General features: G+C 38.4%; 1 protein-coding gene across 3 annotated transcripts in view; it reads left to right on the top strand.

Moving 5' to 3' along the window:
- The window catches only part of CNTNAP2 (contactin associated protein 2), a 1,550,102-nt gene that overhangs the window by 1,447,008 nt on the left and 83,902 nt on the right, over positions 1–19,192 (top strand). For all 3 annotated transcript variants that reach the window (XM_060691806.2, XM_034416464.3, XM_087892376.1), the window contains exon 18: positions 2,679–2,915. In XM_060691806.2, coding sequence (XP_060547789.1) covers positions 2,679–2,915 — 237 coding nt within the window. The remainder of the gene's footprint in view (positions 1–2,678; positions 2,916–19,192) is intronic.

Below are 19,192 nucleotides of genomic sequence, written 5' to 3'. Positions count from 1 at the left end.
CACTTCAAAAATTAGCATAATCCTCTGAAGCAAATCACTAATCCCCCAAGGAAGATGAGTTCCAGACACTGATCCAGTTCTTTCAGAGAACTACCTAAATTTGAAGAAAGGGAGTAGTTTCAACAGAATAGTTATCTTGTATAATTCTGTATAATGTGATGCAGCAGCTTTATGTACATGTTGATGAAATCAACAATTCAAATACCAGAAGCTTGTATCCCAATATCCCCAGTTATGACAAATGCTAGCTAAGCCTGCTGATGAAAATCCTCAGTCTTGTTACAGTTGCTCATTATATCTAAATGACTTTGGGTATAACCTAAAAGAGAAAGGTCTGCTTCAGTACTGAACAATTCACAAATTTATACTTAATAAAAAGGTTGTTATATAAGATCATTTTTTTAGCTCTTAGAGATCTATGGAAGAAAAAAATAAAGAACAAATCTAATGAATAATGACTATACAATTGGGGAAGCTATGCTGCCATTTCAGCTCTGTTGATCTGGTACCTGCCAAAATCCTGAAGGCTTATACATCACTTTAATTTATTTCATTGCTCCGCTTCTATTAACATAGGAGAAAATGAATTTTCTGACTTACTCTTTTCATCATTTCACACAGTGCTGATTTTATCCCTCAACATATATCTGCTTTCAGGAAATCCACTTATGTGGCTGGTCAATTTTTTGATTTGGTGCTAGGATAACATAATACACTGCTCCTTGCTTTACAGAGCTAATAGTGTAGGAAGTTAGCACCCACCCTTCTCCTAGAAAAATGAAATATTCTAGGAAATATTAAAAAGGCAGAATATTTCCCCTAAAAGAGAAATAGAAATCTTAAGAGAGAAACTCAGCTCCAGCCCCCAGCAGATACTTTGATTATTTACAAGACAAAAGGCTGGGCCAGCTTATCTACAACACAAAAGACCTTCACCTTCAGGACATAATAGGATTGGCCCTCTACCCATCTCACCACATGGTACCTGGGAAGATTACATCACCCAGCAAGATTCAATCCAGCATGGGTGTCTGACAAATCAGGATACATTTCTTGCCTCAGGAACAGGAAGCAAGTTCAAAGCCCAACAGAGGGTATAAATCCCTCTCACCCACATGCTCTTTTTGCCCAGGACCTTTTGTCCATCATTAAACTATCTTTCCAAGCAGTCTCCATGTTTCCAGTGTCTTTCTTCCCACTTGGAATTGAACCCAGATGGACATTTCTTTCAACAATAATATGCAAATAAATTGTTTGGGATATCTTAAAAGCTGTGTTATACTGAAATGTACCAACTCTTCAGACTTTGCGATGCTCTATTCTTAGAAGTGAACCTGAAGCCTTCCACACAGAAATAAATGCTATGAATGAGACCCTAAACTTCTCATATATGTCGAACCTCACTGATCTGGTTTTCATTTACATTTGGCTGTTAAGAAATGCATGACTTCTAAGAAAAATATTTTAAGCATTATTTTTCTAGGACTGAGCAAATGTCGTAAAGTTTGAAAACGTATGATATTTATAGATGCTGTAGGAATCAAATCTTATTTTCAAAGGGTAAGTGAAACTGGACACAGAATATAAGAATAATAAAAAGGATATCCTCTATGGTGATACCACTGCTTATAATTGTTGTCAGGTGGATATTTTAGGATTTATTACATATCTTTTAAAACAATTAAGATATCTAGGAGTACTTGATTCACAATAAACGAAAAGTACTTGTTGCATACTTGTTGCTGACAAAAAGGGATCCATTGATTCTGGGAAAAGCCAAATGGATTGGTTTGGGACTACAACTGAGGAAGTTTGCATATTATAAAAGTAAATGAAAAAAATTAACATTGAAAAAACAATCAACTTGTTAAACATGTTACTCTTTCTTTCCATATACCACTTAATATATGCGTGTTATATTAACTTTTTCACCTTTTGTTCCATAAAGAAATTCTATAAACAAAATCTACAGTATGTTTCTATTTAGTATTTGAAAATAGTAGTACATTATTATTGCATTATCATCATCAGATCATTATTAGATTATCATCTAATAATTATTGATAGCAATCTGAGATCATGTTGATTTGGGTTATTATTACTAAATGTGCTAACAATGGAATGTAAAGAATCAATCCAACAGCTGTTGGAGGAATAAGTTTAGAAAAATTCCCATTATTCATGTTGAACAATAAGGCATTTGCAGATAAACTGATCATTTCTTTTATCTGCTTCTTCCTTTTGCAAATTATTAATTGCAACTGTTATTTTTTAATACTGCTGCATTTAATTAATTTCATTTGAATTTTGTCTATTTCTTTTTCTAGACTTACTTTAAGACCTAAAGGTTACTCAGTCACTATATAGCAAAAAAAATAAATTAATCTCCTTTTCAAGTTAATGTGCTCTCCTATGGTTTGCACATTTAGAAAAACAATTGAGAACAGGGCAAATCTCAGTTCTCTCACTCCAAAATTTAATGGAATTTTAGAGTGAGAGACCTATTGAAATAAACATCCTTCCACCCATATCTCTGGGATGGCAACTGAATAAAATTCCATTTACAAGGCTTTATTTGGCTTCTGGATTTCAGCTGAAACTATTCTTCATGTTTCATTAAGTTCATTAATTTTCTGTTCATTCGGTTCATTTTTCATTTGACATTTTATGTTCCTCAGGTGCTGCAGGTGAACAGAAAGGATTTTTGGGTTGCATTCGCTCTTTAAGAATGAATGGATTGACTCTGGATTTAGAAGAGAGAGCAAAAGTTACCCCAGGTGTGAAACCTGGTTGTTCTGGCCATTGCACGAGCTATGGAATACATTGCAAAAATGGTGGCAAATGTGTTGAAAAATATAATGGATATTCATGTGACTGCTCCAAAACAGCTTATGATGGTCCTTTCTGCAGTAAAGGTAAACAGCTCATAATGTTAAGCTAGACATACTTTCTGAAAAATAAATGGAACTGAAATATGCTTATTCCTAAATCACTGACAACAAGAATGCATGATCATTGTACTGTTTCCAAGAATAATGCAAGGATGTTACTGTTTTCCATTTATTAAATCTTAAAACACTTTGAAACAAAGTACACTCATAACTTTTCCTAATCAGTGTATAGGAAACATGGCTGGCAATTATCTGCAGAATCACCTTTTTAAATTCACAAATTTACATGGAAGAATATATGGAAAATATATATTTGAATCTATCACCATGAAAATAGAAATGAGAGAGAGAGAGAATTTAGCAAACAGAAAAACCTATTACTTTGCATTTAGAGAAACTTAGTTGAGGAAATAGACATAACAGTACTACCCTGTTTCCCCCAAAATAAGACATCCCCTGATAATAAGCCCAATCAGGCTTTTGACCACATGGCAATAAGGTCAAGTGCTTATTTCAGGGTTCAAAAAAATATAACACAGACTCTTATTTTCGGGGAAACACAGTATTGGGAAAAAATGACCGTGAACATTGTAGTTCTTGATTTTAAGGAAAGTTGAAAGCAAGCATAATCAAATGTATATAAGTAGTCCTCAACTTAAAATCATTCATTCAGCAATGATTCAAATTTTCCATTGCATTTTTACAATGAGTGGAGAACATCTGCACTTTATAGCACAGAAGCAAGACAAGAGAAGGCCCACTCCCACATACCAGACAAGGGTGGGGAGCTTCAGAAAAGCCTCCCTTTTCTGCAGATCATAACAACCACCAAGTTGGGAATACAAGTTGGCTACTATGATAGACAGGTTGAAATCAAGAGGAGTTCAGATACTTTCAGTTGATTTCAATTAGTTCTGTCCTTCATGTTAAAAAAATAAATATTTCAGAAATTTCTTTCCATGATGGGTCAAGACAAAACATCCATGCAAAAACTAAGCAAAGAAAAGGAGAAAACAATAAACAATGAGTCTGTCACTTCTGAATTGCCCTTGTAGCAATTTTGTTTGAAAATAAATATGAGACAAATGTCAAATGATTTGGTTCAGTAAAATAAGTCATATCCTATCAAGTGGATTGTTGGCTTTGTGCGGCTTTGGTATCCATAGCAGAACAACTTATTTGCTTTGATTATGATTTTTAAAGTTTATTTATATTTATATATAAAATAAATTTATTTTTAAAGTTGCTAAACCCTAAAATTAAGTTACAACAGACGCATTTCTAATAACTGAAGCTGCGAGATTCAAAATGAATTTTACTCTGTTCTTTTGGGTATCCATGATGATATTATGAATTGGAATATGCTGCGATAGGCATAGGTACCACTTTGGTGTGAAGGTAATAGTGTTCCATAGACTTCAGCATATAGTCATGCTGGCCACATGACAAGGGAACATAGCTGAAGATGGTCTTAGTACATTATCTCTCACAGCAACAGGCTCTTGTTTTCAGAAAGTCCTATTCGAAATGGTTGTAGAACAAGAAAGTAGTTCTCAGGAAAGTCCTGATTGTTCTGTAATGCACAGTACTATAGTGTCTTTTGGTTTGGATGTACTTTAGGAGTTATAAAAAGGAGTCTTAAAGTTGCCATAACTACAAGAACAGAGCAGCCAAATGGAATTCAATATAACTTTCTTCTAGAGCCTTTTAACAAATAGAGAGTGGTTTAATCAGCTGCAATTGTTCTTTTGCTGATCTGAGAAATTGTTATAAGTGCTGAAATAAGTCTGCAGACCCAGAAATTGCTTTCTATCCTCAGGTATGTTTTCTTTTCATCCTGGCAGCAGTCCAGCAACGGTTAATAGCTTTCTGAGGGGTGAATGCTTTTGTATTCATTGTTGCATTGTTAGTGGCTTTCTGCCTAAGCAGAGAATGAACTCCATAGCTTGAAATTAATGTGCTTATTTTTACTCAAAAGAGAACTGTCTCTAAGAACAAGGTCACGACATCATGTTTCTCCATCTTAATTAATGTCTTGAATCTGAAAAAAGAGTGCAGATGTAGCCTTTCATTAGAAGAGATGCATTTTGACTCTAGCAAGCTTTCGTTCACTTCCATTCTTAACATTTTGTGCACTTGACACCTTTAATTTTTTTTGTTTCCTTGTGATTTTAATTATTTATATTCTGAATTATGATTGTATGACTTTCCTATAGTACGGTAAGTACTAAATGAAATATAATTGAATTGGTTACCAATTAAATTTCTTTGAATGGCCTTATTGGATTCTCATTCTGAGAAGAAAGTAGAGGTGAATATGTTAGGTTCCTATTTTCTCTTTCAAACGTTTTCTAAGAGTCCCATTGCTTTCTTTTGAGTTTTTTTTATTTGTTTATTGATAAGCAATCAATAAAGACAAATAAAAAAACTCAGAAGAAACCAATAGGACTCTTAGAAAACTTTTGAAAGAGAAAATAGGAACCTAACATATTCATACTGACATATTAGAATGGCATATTATGTTATTCTATCTTCATAAAATTCAGGACTTCATTAAAAAGTCCTTCAAAGAACTGTAGGAGATATACAAAGGAAGAAAAAAAATGGCCCAAATCACCATTATACTTTGTAAATTAATCATGTTACTAAAACTACGCAATGCTTATGAAGAAACGGAAACACTTATGCTCTCCTTTGGATTTGGGTAAAATAACTGTAGAATAGATTTTGGCCATTGTGAATATGTCTTGACTAAATATCCAGTATGATAGTATATGATTTCACTGGGATTAGATTTACAATTTTGTGCTATTCTAATTAGTTTTTCACAAGATGAAAACAGCAGTGTTTTGGATATTATACAAAATAGAAATGTAATGGACACACTGATAAGGATAAAAAATTGCTTGAACTTTCATTGGAAAATTCAAATTCTCCAAATTATATATAAGAAGGATAGTCAAAGGTAGGACAAGACTATAAGCAATTAGCAATATTGAGGGAAAAATTATATTTACTGATTAATTAAAACAATTGTTAATAAAGTTAACATTATAGCAATACAATACATGTGCTGTTATAGGAATAGCTTATTCATAATATTGTCATTTGGAATTCAGTGTTCCAAATTCTCAAGTACTTGAATTGCCCACTTGTGACCATTAGTCCCTATTATTGCCAGATTATATTAAAATCATGTCCCCATTGCCCTAGATGCAATGATTAATTTAATTTAATGTATTCAGTTTAAACACCATCCATTCTGACTCTAGATGGTGTGCAATACATCCAAACAATATACCAAGCGCAGTCGATAGAATATAATAACAAAAGGAATAATAAGAAAAAAGAGAAAAAGAACAGATTGTAAATCCAAAAAAACAGCATTCACACCTTGAAACATCCAACAGGTCCCAGCCATCCCACCCCAAAGTCCAGGAAAGCATCCTGATCTTCAGTGTGTTGCAGAAAGCTACCATGTTTCCCTGAAAATAAGATCCTGTCTTATATTTTTTTGAACCCTGAAATAAGTGCTTGGCCTTATTGCCATGTGCTCAAAAGCCCAATTGGGCTTATTATTAGGGGACATCTTATTTTGGGGGAAACGGTATTACGGTGAGAACTACATGGATAAAAATGGCTTCTGATTCTAGGAGAGAGATCCTGTGACAGATTAAGATCAGTTATTGCTTTTTTCTAGAGTTTAAGCCGTTATATATACTGATTCTTGATTCCATTTTCTAAGGCTAAGGATCACAAAGTATTTTGGCCACTGGTTTAATCAGAGAGCAAGAAAAGAGATAATGGGTGGAAGCTTGTCAATGAGAGGTCTAGCTAGAAATAAGGAGAAATTTTCTGGCAAGAATAGCTTGCTTCTCTGGGTGCTCCATCACTGGAGGTTTTCAAAAATAGACTGGACAATCATTTGACTGGGATGGTATAAGGTTTCCTGTCTTGAGCAGAGGGTTGGTGTAGAAGATTCCAGAGGTCCCTTCCACCCCTATGATTCTTTGTTCTATTATCAAGAATCCATTACCTTTTATAAATATAAATTGAGAATTATTTTAGAGGGAGATTAAATGGTAGAAATAACTTTTTGCGGTAAATTACTACAATATACTGACACATTTAGAACAGAAAAGAAAAGAAAAGAAAAGAAAAGAAAAGAAAAGAAAAGAAAAGAAAAGAAAAGAAAAGAATAGAATAGAATAGAATAGAATAGAATAGAATAGAATAGAATAGAATAGAACAGAATAGAACAGAATAGAATAGTTCTTTATTGACCAAGTGTGATTGGACACACAAGGAATTTGTCTTTGGTGCATATTCAGTTTACATACAAACAACAAAGTAAGACAAGGTAATCATAAGATATCAATAATAGAAGGTAATAGGAAAGATGAGAAGGATAATAGTAATACAACCTACTACATGGGAAAATATCCTTAGACATAAGACAGTATTGTGAGAATTATATGTTCAGATGATTAATGGCATGAGGGGGAAAACTGTCTCTGTGTCTAGTTGTTTTGGCATGCAGTGTCTTTGGAATGCATCCAAAGGGGAGGAGTTGAAACAGTTTATGCCCAGGATGTGTGGGGTCTGTAGCTATTTTCTATTTTCTCAGACCTTTTCCTGACTTGTGCAGTATTCAGGTCCTCAATGGAAGGTAAGCTGGTTGCAATCATTTTTTTTTCCCTGTGGCCTAACGATCTATTGGATAGACAGTACCTGCCCTGTCTGATTGCTGTATCAAACCAAACAGTTAAAGACATAGAAATGGCAGATTCAATAATTCCTCTGTAGAACTATATTAGCAGTTTCTTGGACAGTCTGAGCTTTCTGAGGAAGGACCTACATCATCTGATGTTATAGCTTTTTAATGATGGTTCAAATATTTGATGTCCATTTCAAGTCCTGGAGATTATAGAACTCAGAGGCTTGAAGGTCTCTACTGTTGAAACTGTTTGTCTAATTCTGTAAGAGGTGGTAGAATATAAGGGCTCTCCTAAAGTCCATTAACATCTCTATAGTTTTAAATGTATTCAGCTCCAAATTGTTCTGGCTTCACTACACAGCCTGTTGTTCAACCTCCAATCTGTATGTAGACTCATCGTTGCCTCGACGAATGACTGTTGTATCATCTGCAAACTTCAGTACTTTAACAGAGGGATTCTTCAAGATGCAGTCATTGGTATACAGAGAAAAGAATAATGGAAAGAATACACAACTGTGGGTTTTATGTGTGTTACAGTTTTAAGTGTGTTCAGCTCCAGATTGCTCCGGCTGCACCATAGGACTAGTTGTTTAACCTTCCATCTGTATGCAGACTCGTAACATCTTGAATGAGACCAATTACTATTGTATTATCTGCAAATTTCAGTACTTTAACAGATAAGATGCAGTTATTGGTATAGAGAGAGAGACAATTAATAAATGGAACAGCTTACCTCCCAGAGTTATAAGTGCTCCATCACTGGAGAAAATATTGAACAACTATTTGTCCGGGATGATGTAAACTCTTTTGCTTTGGACAGGGGGTTGGACTAGAAGACTTCCAACATCCCCTCCAACCCTATGATTCTACTCTGTTCTACTCTAAAAACATAAGAAAAGATAAGATTGGGGAATAATGAATTTGAATAGCTTTTTTTTAAGTGTTTCCGAAACAATACAATACAGTACAGTAAAATGATCTCCTCTTACATTGAAACGCTAAATGTCCATAATAAGGCACATTACTATATGGCACTTAAATCATTGCAAACATATATTGTTACCTATTGAGTGTCGTTTAGCAACATGGCCTTTCAAACTGATGCCACCATCAAATCTCCCCACAACGAGTGGATGGAAGAAGATTACAAAATGTTTCCCCAAATTATCCAATTGACTGAGAAAATAGTCCCCCCAAAATATGAAGTCACAGAATTTTCTTTTCCTGTGTACAGTGTGTGTCCTGGTCTTCAACAGCAGATCATTTAGATTCTTCAAGCAGTTTGTGGCAGAATCAATGTGAGTTAGCAATCATTCAGCAACAAAATTACTGAATCAGAATTGAATCAAGTTAATCTTAAAACAAGAAAGGTAAGTGGTAGGCCTTCAAGAATATAGTAAATGCTAAACCCTTTCTTCCAACAAGAGTTCAGATCTGCCCAAACCCTTTGGTGTCTTCTGAGCTTCAAAGGAAGGCAGAATCTTCACATGAAATCCTCAGACCTAAAGATCAATGATAATCTTCCCAGACACTTATGCCAAGCACATAAGCAAACTGTGAAATTAGGCTCTTGGGCTGCATTCTGCAGGTGTAGCAGTTAGGTATCCCAGTGCTGTCTTAATTTGCACCAGTAAATTGATATGTTGTACATCACATACAGCATTGCTGGCCTTGTATAAATTTAACATTAAGAGCAATTTCATTCCCCAAAAGCAGCTTGAAAACTAATCAGTAATCATTTACTTCTCTGATCTGATAAGCAAAATTGACTCATCCTGAATTGATGAAATCCATCATCTCTGTGTGTGTGTGTGTGTGTGTGTGTGTGTGTGTGTCTCTCTCATTATCATCATCATTTTAATTAGTGTATTTATTATTGAGCCAAAGATCCCTAGAAAGGTAGGTTCAGCCACTAGATACTGTTTTTCCTGTTGGCCAAATTGTCTCCAAAGGGATTTTGAACTCTAATACTGTGAATAATAGCTTTCTATTATCCTCAGTATTTATAAAACTGGGATAATAGTCAAAAGAAAGGAGAGGAACTAGGTTTCCTGAAGATATGCAAGCAATAGGATCCTTTTCCAGCTTTTCTGTCTGCAATGGATTTAGAATAGGTGTAGAAAGCCTAGAATTTATATTGATGAGTAGTAATTAAATTAGCCAAATTTGCCATTTTGATTTTACCTAGGATTCTTTGAATATGATTTGAACTGATTTCAATAAACCTAAAGAGAGCTTGAGAAGGATTCCATGGATGAGAAACCTCAGGGGAAAAACAACCCAAGAAGCTTGGAAAACTTTGAACTGTGATTATAAAAGCCCACTCTAGCACAATTCCAACGAAGAAGAAAAATAAGAGATCTCAAAGACACCAGCATGGCTGCACAAAGAACTGTCTTATAAACTGAAAGACAAAAGTGATAAATATAAAAAATGGAAAGAGGTGCACATAACTAAGGCAGAATATCAACAAATAGCCCAAATCTGCAAAGGAAGGAAGGAAGGAAGGAACCATTTCTTCTGTTTCTGTTCAAAGCCAGTGGAAACAATGGTGGGATTCAAATAATTTAACAACTGGTTCTCTGCCCTAATTATTTCTTCCAACAACCAGTTCAACAAACTGCACAGAAAGTTAACAACTGGTTCTCCCAAAGTGGTGCGAACTGGCTGAATCCCACCACTCAGTGGAAGCTATAAAGCCAAATAAATAGCATGCGAGCATATCTGCATTTCTGCACTCATATGCTGTTCCTAATAACTCTGGCTATGATGTACATTGTTTTTTGTTGTAGCAACAGTAGGAAAGTGAAGTATTGGCAGAAGTAATCTCCCACTGGTGGACTGTTTTCAGGCTTCTTAAATTCAATTCCTCCCCCTGCCTCCTGACATTTAGCAATCTTTGAGCTTTTGGGGTCATGAAAGCTGATCAACTCTTCCTTCCACAGAGGGACTAAGATGTTTGTGTACAATAATACTGCTTCAATTTGTCAGTGTTTAACCATGTTACACAATGCATAACACTCAATCCTTCTTATAACTAACATACATATTTTAGAGAAAAGCATTAGCTGGAATCAGTTTTCCAAATGGCTATAAATTTATTGCTTATTATACTCCCATTGCTAAACAGATGCCAGTCTTTGCCCTGTGATGATACTTGGAACAAATCTATTTTCCAACTGCAGTGTCAGGTATGCTTCCTTCAGTATCCAGGAAAGAAAAACCCAAACTCAAGCATTTTGAAGAATTTAGTACTTTTACTGAATATGAAATGAATAGCAACCCAGGTAAAGCTGGAAGTGAGCAAAACGCGCGAAATGCATCTACTAAGCTTCTCCCCCCCCTCGTGTTCATAAATCATCAGCCAATCCAAAGGTCTTCCAAAGGTCAGGTGGCAACACGTCTGGCAGCGTCATTCATCAGGAATGTAGGGCAGTTGGTCAGCTGTCCCCTTTTGAAGATCCACTTTCGTTTCTTATGAAGACACATCCTACAAGGAAAAAAAACACCTCCTGCTTCTTCCCACCCTTTGCTCCATAACTAATCCCTCCCCCGTTTCTTATGGCAGCTGAAGCAGGCGAAGCTGAGGCTGACATTCGGCCCCCCTTGCAGAAGAGACGTTATTCCTAAATAAAAGGAAAGAAAAGAGAGAGAAACAGAATATATACAATAATCATGGTTTATCTGGGTATTTGGTATAGAATTGTTGAACTTTCTTGGGAGCTCGGACATCTCGTTTATTCACCCATTCAGCCTGAGATAAAGGGAAATGTTTCCAGGCAATCAGATATTGGACTTTACCATGGTGTTTTCTAGAGTCCAAAATTTCCTTAACTTCAAAATGTTGCTCCTCCTCTATGAGAATGGGAATTGGAGGGGTGCTTTGATCAGCCCTTAAGGGAGATGAGTGTTCAGGTTTCAATAAACTAACATGAAATACAGGATGTATTCGTCTCAAGGTTTTTGGCAATTCCAATTCAACTGTTACTGGATTAATCAATCTAATCACACGAAATGGTCCCACATACTTAGGCCCTAGCTTTTTGGACTTCTGGGTAGTCTGTAAGTATTTAGTAGACAAATAGACTTTATCACCCACTTTATACTTGTGAGCTGGGGACCTTTTCTTATCAGCTTGCGCCTTATGGGCCCGGTGTGCCTCATCTAATGCCTTCCGAGTCACTGCCCATGTGCTTTTTAATTGCTCAATCCAATCCATCAAGGAGGGATTCTGAGGATCATCTTGTGGTAGTTCGGGAATGGGTACAAAATCCTGGCCCGACGCGACCTTAAAAGGAGTGAATCCGGTGCTACTGTGTATGGAGTTATTATATGCCACTTCTGCAAATGGTAACAATTCTACCCAATTGTCCTGTTGGTAATTTACATAACACCTTAGATATTGTTCTAGCACCCCATTGGTTCTTTCACAGGCTCCATTTGTCTGGGGGTGGTGACTGGAGCTTAGCCCCTGGGCGGAGCCTATTAACTTTAAAAACTCTTTCCAGAAACTGGAAGTAAATTGTACACCTCTATCAGAAATTATTCTTTTTGGCGATCCATGTAGTCGGTAAATCTGTCGAATAAACAGTTTTGCAAGAGTTCTAGCTGAAGGGATCTTTGAGTAAGGGATGAAATGCACTTGTTTGGAAAACAGATCAGTTACTACCCAAATGACTGTGCAGCCCTCACTGTCTGGTAAATCCACAATGAAATCCATAGATATTTCTTTCCATGGGGCATTCGGTCTAGCCACACTTTGCAGTAATCCAGGGGATTTTCCTGGAGGTCTTTTAGCTGAGGCACATACTGGACAGCTAGCCACATATGTCTCTATGTCCTTTTTAAGTGCCGGCCACCAAAATTGTCTCTTAACAAGATGTAGAGTCTTGACAAATGCAAAGTGCCCTGCGGCCTTGGCATCATGAGCATATTTCAATACGGTTGTTCTTAATGTGGCCGGAACATAAAATTTCGATCCAACCCAAGCTAATCCGTCGCGAAGTGTGCATTCATTCGAGTGGGCCTTAAACCACTCGTCAGTTTTTAGCGCTTCTCGTAATTTTTCGAGCAAACCCCCGAGAGTTCTGATTCGGTTTTACTCTGCGCTCTGGTAGTGACAGGTGTTGCCAATTGCGTCAAGGGGATCATTGGTTGAACCACTTCCTTCTTTATGCTGTTGTACTGTAGCAATCTGGAAAGTGCGTCTGCCATGAAATTTTTTCCACCAGGAAGGTAACGTAAAGTGAAATTGAAACGCTTGAAGTGTTGGGCCCAGCGAGCTTGTTTTGGTGATAGTTTGCGTGGTGTTTTTAATGCTTCTAGATTCTTATGATCAGTCCACACCTCGAAAGGGTGTTTCGCCCTTTCTAAAAATTGTCTCCACGTTAACAGCACCCATCTAACTGCAAACGCTTCTTTTTCCCATATGGCCCATCTCCTTTCCGTGTCTGATAGTTTACGAGACGTGTAAGCACAGGGTTGTAATATCCCGTTCTCATTCTTTTGCAAGAGTATTGCTCCTACAGCGACGTCGCTTGCATCAGCTTGTACTACAAAAGGTTGTTCCATGTCGGGGTGTTTGAGCACTGGTTCAGCTGCAAACAGTCGTTTCAGTTTTTCGAAAGCAGCTTGACAGTCCATAGTCCATTCTAGTGGTTTCAAGGGTTTGGGTTTTACTTCCCCTTTGGTTTTTAGCAAGTCTGTAATTGGCAGTGCAATTTTCGCGAAGGAGGGGATAAATTGTCTATAAAAATTAGCAAACCCCAAGAAACTCTGTAACTGTTTACGGGTGCGTGGTGCGGCCCATTCCATCACTGCCCGGACCTTTTCCGGGTCCATCTCTATTCCTTCATGCGATATACGATATCCAAGATAGTCGATTTTGTCTTGGTGGAATTCACATTTAGAAAGTTTGGCATAGAGTTCAGCTGCTCTGAGTTTATTCAAGACCGCTCAAACCAGTCTTACATGGTCGGCCATGTTGTCAGAATAAATTAGAATGTCATCCAAATAGACCAACACCCCCTTATATAGGTGCTCATGCAACACTTCGTTGATCAATTGCATGAATACAGCCGGGGCTCCCTGTAGTCCAAAAGGGAGTACTCTAAACTGGAAACATCCCAGTGGGCAATTAAATGCTGTCTTCCATTCATCTCCCTCTTTTATTCTCACTCGGTAGTATGCCTCTCTTAAATCAAGTTTGGTAAAAAAAAATTCCCTTCCCTAAATGGGCTAACATGTCCTTCATGAGTGGGAGGGGATAGACATTTTCTACGCAAATGGCGTTCATGTTTCTATAATCAACTACTAACCGGAAGGATCCATCTTTCTTTTCGCTGAACATTACTGGCGCCGCCACCTTGGGTTTGGCTCGTTCGATGAATCCCCGTTCTAAGTTTTTATCGATAAAATTCCGCAATTCCCCCAATTCTCGAGGTGTCATGGGGTAAATTTTTGGTTTGGGGAGTTTCACCCCAGGGAGTATTTCAATGGTGCAGTCAGTGGCCCTGTGGGGTGGCAGGGTATCTGATGCTTTTTCGCTAAACACTTCCTTGAGGTCCCAATATTCTTTTTGAATTTTTTCTTCTCCCTCAATATAGTTAATAGCTACTGCCACCCTTTCTGGTCTTATGTCATCCCTTAGGGGGGGGCTTCCTTTTCCGGAGTTGGTTCTGCCGTACGGATGCACAGGACCCCCGTCTTCCAATTTACTCGTGCATTCCATTTTCGAAGCCAGGGCAGTCCTAGAATGAGGGATCTTTCCATGCCAGGGGCTACAATAAAGCTGAGATTCTCTACATGATTCCCCAACTGCAGTTCAAGGGGTTCGGTCATAAAGCTAGCTGGGCCCCCTCCTGCAATCGACCCGTCTAATTGACAAAATGCAATGGGTCTTTTTAAAGTTTTTAGTCTCAGTCCCATTTCCTCCACTACTTTGGGGCTAATTATGCACCTAGTGCACCCCGAGTCCAACAGGGCTAACAATTGCGCGTGAGTCCCTGTGGAGGGCACCCTTATTTCTACGGGGATGAGTAAGGGTTCTTCCGTGTGACTCACCCGTTCGTCGGTGTCGGAGTCGGAGTTCGTCTCGCTGTCGTCATCGTTGGTTGGAGTTCCCAACTCACCCTGGTTCCGGGGAGTGAACTCAACGACTTCTCCTTTCAGGGCGGTGCCGCGGGTTTTGGCGGGTATTTTGTCGCCTTTGTTTTGGCCGGCCCCGGTGCCTTTTGGCGGTGGTTTGGAGAAACATTCGGCCGCCCGGTGACCCTCCTTCCCACATTTGAAACAGGTGAAGGGTTTTGACTTGGGTTTGGATTCGGTCTTCCCGCCAGTCATCTTGGGTGCCCCCTTACGGTAGAAAGAGGATGACTTGTCCCCCATCCGCCTTCCTCGGAGTTCGCTCCATTTCAGCTCGATCTCCACATCCTCAGCTACTATGTACCATCTATCCAAATCATCGGGGACCCCCATGCTCCTGCAGTCTCGATATATCTCTTCATTCAATCCATCTTTGAAACTCTCCAAAAGAGCCATTTCTGACCAGCCTGTCATATAGGGTGCCAGTTCACGAAATTCTTGGATATACTCTGCCACCGGCCTCCGGCCCTGCTGAATGCTCTTCATTCTGAGTCTCGCCTTTCGTTCAGCTAAATGGTCTTCAAAACACCTTCTAAGGGCCCTCATGAATTGGTTGTAATTTCTCAGCAAGGGAGAGTTGTTATTGTGGAGAACCACCATCCACTCAACAGCTACTCCCTGTAGGGCATTCGCGACGCTTCTGACTTTAGCCTCCTCTGTTTCGTAGTCCTCCCCCCAGTCCTGCATGTGGTTCCACACTTGGGTCAGGAAAAATCCCAAGGCTTTAGGATTTCCATCAAACTTCCCAGGAAGGGGGGGGGATTTTTGGCTTTTTATGTCTGCGGGGGGGGGGCCTGCAAGGCTGGGGTTCTCTGGCCGGCTGCATCTCTCCCTCGAGCTGCCGAAGCCTGGGATGTTCCCTCCTCAAACTCTTCCTCTCTCCTGCAGGCTGTTTCTTCTGGCTCCCCCCTGGGGCTTGCTCCCCCCTTCTCCCCAGGAATTCCAAAAGACTCACGGTTTCTTCTGCTTTCTTCTACATCACGGATAAGCTGCAAGGCTTGGTCTATCATGAGACGTTCCTTTTGTTCTTGCATCCACGCTGCCTCCTTTTTTCGGGGTCTGGAAGTTGTCACTCCCCGGGGTTCCTCTCCCCAGTCCGGCAGTCTCCCCACTCCCTTCAACCATCTAGCCTCCTCCGTCTCCAAACGGAGTCTTTCCAGCCATTCTGCAGTCTCCTTTTCCGACTGGAGGGCGATTGAACTGGCTGCCCCCAGCTTCTCTTCTCCATCACTCCCTCGATTTGACATGTTTTGGATTTACAGTCCCCTCGGTTTTTGTCCAGGATGACTGGTTGTGACTTCCAGCTTAATGTCAGGTATGCTTCCTTCAGTATCCAGGAAAGAAAAACCCAAACTCAAGCATTTTGAAGAATTTAGTACTTTTACTGAATATGAAATGAATAGCAACCCAGGTAAAGCTGGAAGTGAGCAAAATGCGCGAAATGCATCTACTAAGCTTCTCCCCCCCCCTCGTGTTCATAAATCATCAGCCAATCCAAAGGTCTTCCAAAGGTCAGGTGGCAACACGTCTGGCAGCGTCATTCATCAGGAATGTAGGGCAGTTGGTCAGCCGTCCCCTTTTGAAGATCCACTTTCATTTCTTATGAAGACACATCCTACAAGGAAAAAAAACACCTCCTGCTTCTTCCCACCCTTTGCTCCATAACTAATCCCTCCCCCGTTTCTTATGGCAGCTGAAGCAGGCAAAGCTGAGGCTGACATGCAGTTTAATAGATTGGTTGAAATACAATCTAGGCCTGGGGTGTGAAACTTGTGGCCCTCTGGCCAGATGTGTCACATGCAGGCCACACCTATCCCAGCTCCACAAAGAGGAAAAAGACATATGAAATGTCACACAATGGCAATGTGACGTGGTGAATATGACACCCGAGTTCTAGGCAGACTCAGATATTTATATACATCAAATTGTACAAACACATTTGTAATGCTTTTACCGAATGGTTCATTCAGATTTCCTGTGTTTAAGGCTTTTGCAGTGTCTGCTTCTATATTAGGAGGATATTACTTATATCAGCACAAAAGTATATCTCATTAGGAATAAAAAGTTAATCTTATTTTTTAATTCTTCATTTGCTTAAATTTCCTAGGATAGTCACGCTTGCTGTACATTTTGACAATGTGTTTCTGAAAACTGGATTGAACTGGAAAGCAATAAATAACAGACTACAAAGAATACTGAGTTATGAAAAAATGGTATTGATTTAAATTATCTTATTATAGTGTTGGAAGGGACCTTGGAGATCTTCTAATCCAATCCCCTGCACAAGCAGGAGACCCCAGACCATTTCAGACAAGCTACTGTCCAGTTCTTTAAAATCTCCAATGATGAAGTTCCCACAACTTTTGAAGACAAGCTGTTCCACTGGTTAATTGTTCTCACTGTTAGGAAGTTTCTCCTTGACTCTGAGTTGCTTCTCTCCTTGATTTCTTACCATTTATTGTTTCTAGTCTTGCCTTCTGGTGCTATGGAAAATAAGTTGGTCCCCTCTTCTTTGTGGCAGCCCCTCAAATAGTGGAATCCTGCTATCATATCACCCCTAATCCTTCTTTTCTCTAGACTAGCCATATCCAATCCCTGCAACTGTTCTTCATATATTTTAGTCTCCAAACGCTTAATCATTTTATTTGATATTCTCTGTGCCTTTTCTAAAGTCTCAATATCTTTTTTTGTAATCTGGTGACCAAAACTGGATGTAGTATTCCAGATGTGGTCTTATTAAGATTTTATAAAGTGGAACTAATACTTCCTGTGATCTTGCCTCTGTGCCTATGTTACGCAACCAAGGATTGTATTAGCTTTTTTGACTACTGCCACACATTGCTGAATTATATTTTAGTAATCGTCCACTAGGATTCCAAGATCCCTCTCACAGTTACTGTTTTTGAGCCATGTTTCATCTAATCGGTATTTGTACTTTTGGTTTTTCCTGCTTAGGTGTAAAACTTTGCTTTTCTCTACATTACATTTCATTTTGTTGGATAGGGCCCATTGTTCAAGTCTGTCAAGATCCTTTGGATCCTTAACTTATCTTCTGGGATACTGGCTATTCCTGCCAGCTTAGTGTCATCTGCAAATTTAATGAGTTCCCCCTTCTATTTCCTTCATTTATTTCATTTATGAAGATATTGAAGATATTGAAGAATACTGAAATCTAAGTATATTATGTCTACAGCATTTCACTTGTCCACTAATTTAATCACTTTGTAAAAGAATGAAATAAGAGATCATGGCTTGGCATGATCTCTTTTTGACAAACCCATGCTGGCTTCTAGTTATAACTTTATTTGCTTCTATAAATTTGCAGAACTGTTTTAATTCTTTTCCAGAATTATCCCAGATATTGATGTCAAGCTGATTGGTCTGTAGTTTCCTTTTTTTTTGAAGATGGGAACCACATCAGCTCTTTTCCAGTCCTCAGGTACTGGAAAAGGTCCCAGTACTCCAGGATCATTGAAAAATGTGTTACAATGTTTCTGTGATAACATCTGCCAACTCCTTCAGAACTCTGGGATGTAATCCATCAGGGCCCAGTGATTTGAACTCATCAAGATCAGATAGATGTTCTCTTACCATTTTCTTGCTTATTTTAATTTTTATTTCTAGTCTTTCTTTTATGATTACGTTATTGGTAGATTGGTCTATAATTTCTTTTAGTATAAATACTGATACAAAGAATGAGTTAAGTAGCTATACTTTGTCTCTACTACCCATTATTTCCTTGCCATCATCTCTCTTTAGTGAACTAATTGTTTCCTTAACTTTTTTCCTTGTTTCTTATATGTTGAAACTTTTTTACTACCTTCAACATTTGTTGCAAGTCTTAGTTCATTCTGAACCTTAGCTTTCCTGACTTCATCTTTGCAGATTTGGGCTGTATGGTGATATTCTGCCTTAATTATGTCTCCATCTTTCCATCTTTTATACTTACCCTTTTTTGTCTTTCAGTTCGTTGGAGAGATTTTTGTGCAAGCATGCTAGTTTCTTTTTGGATTTTTTTTTTCAGTGTCCTGGACTGGATTTTTATGGTGATATTTTTCAGAGTTTCCCAAGCTTCTTGAGTTGTTTCCCCCTTTAAGATTCCAAAGATTCTATGGAATCTTTCTTAGGCTCTCTTTGAATTTGTTAAAATCGGCTCTTTTAAAGTTTAATATACTCATTGAATTATGTTCTATTGCTTGTGTTTGCATTAGATTTAATTCTAATATGACATGGTCACTCTCCCCCAAAGTTCCTGCAAATTCAACTCCATTTATAATTTCTTCTCTGTTAGTAAGAATTAGATCTTCTACTTCCCTCCTCTACCTTTTGGATGACAAAGTTGTCAGCTAGGTTGTTTGGGAATCTTTTTTATCTCCCAATTGATGCATAATTTGTCTTCCAGTTGATATTAGGATAGTTAAAATCTCATTACTACTTTGGT

The sequence above is a fragment of the Pantherophis guttatus genome, chromosome 4 (assembly GCF_059756535.1).
Source record: "Pantherophis guttatus breed Tessera chromosome 4, ASM5975653v1, whole genome shotgun sequence".
Taxonomy (NCBI): Eukaryota; Metazoa; Chordata; class Lepidosauria; order Squamata; family Colubridae; genus Pantherophis; species Pantherophis guttatus.
The sequence above is the reverse complement of the archived record's forward strand: the minus strand, read 5'-3'. Positions and strand labels throughout refer to the sequence as shown.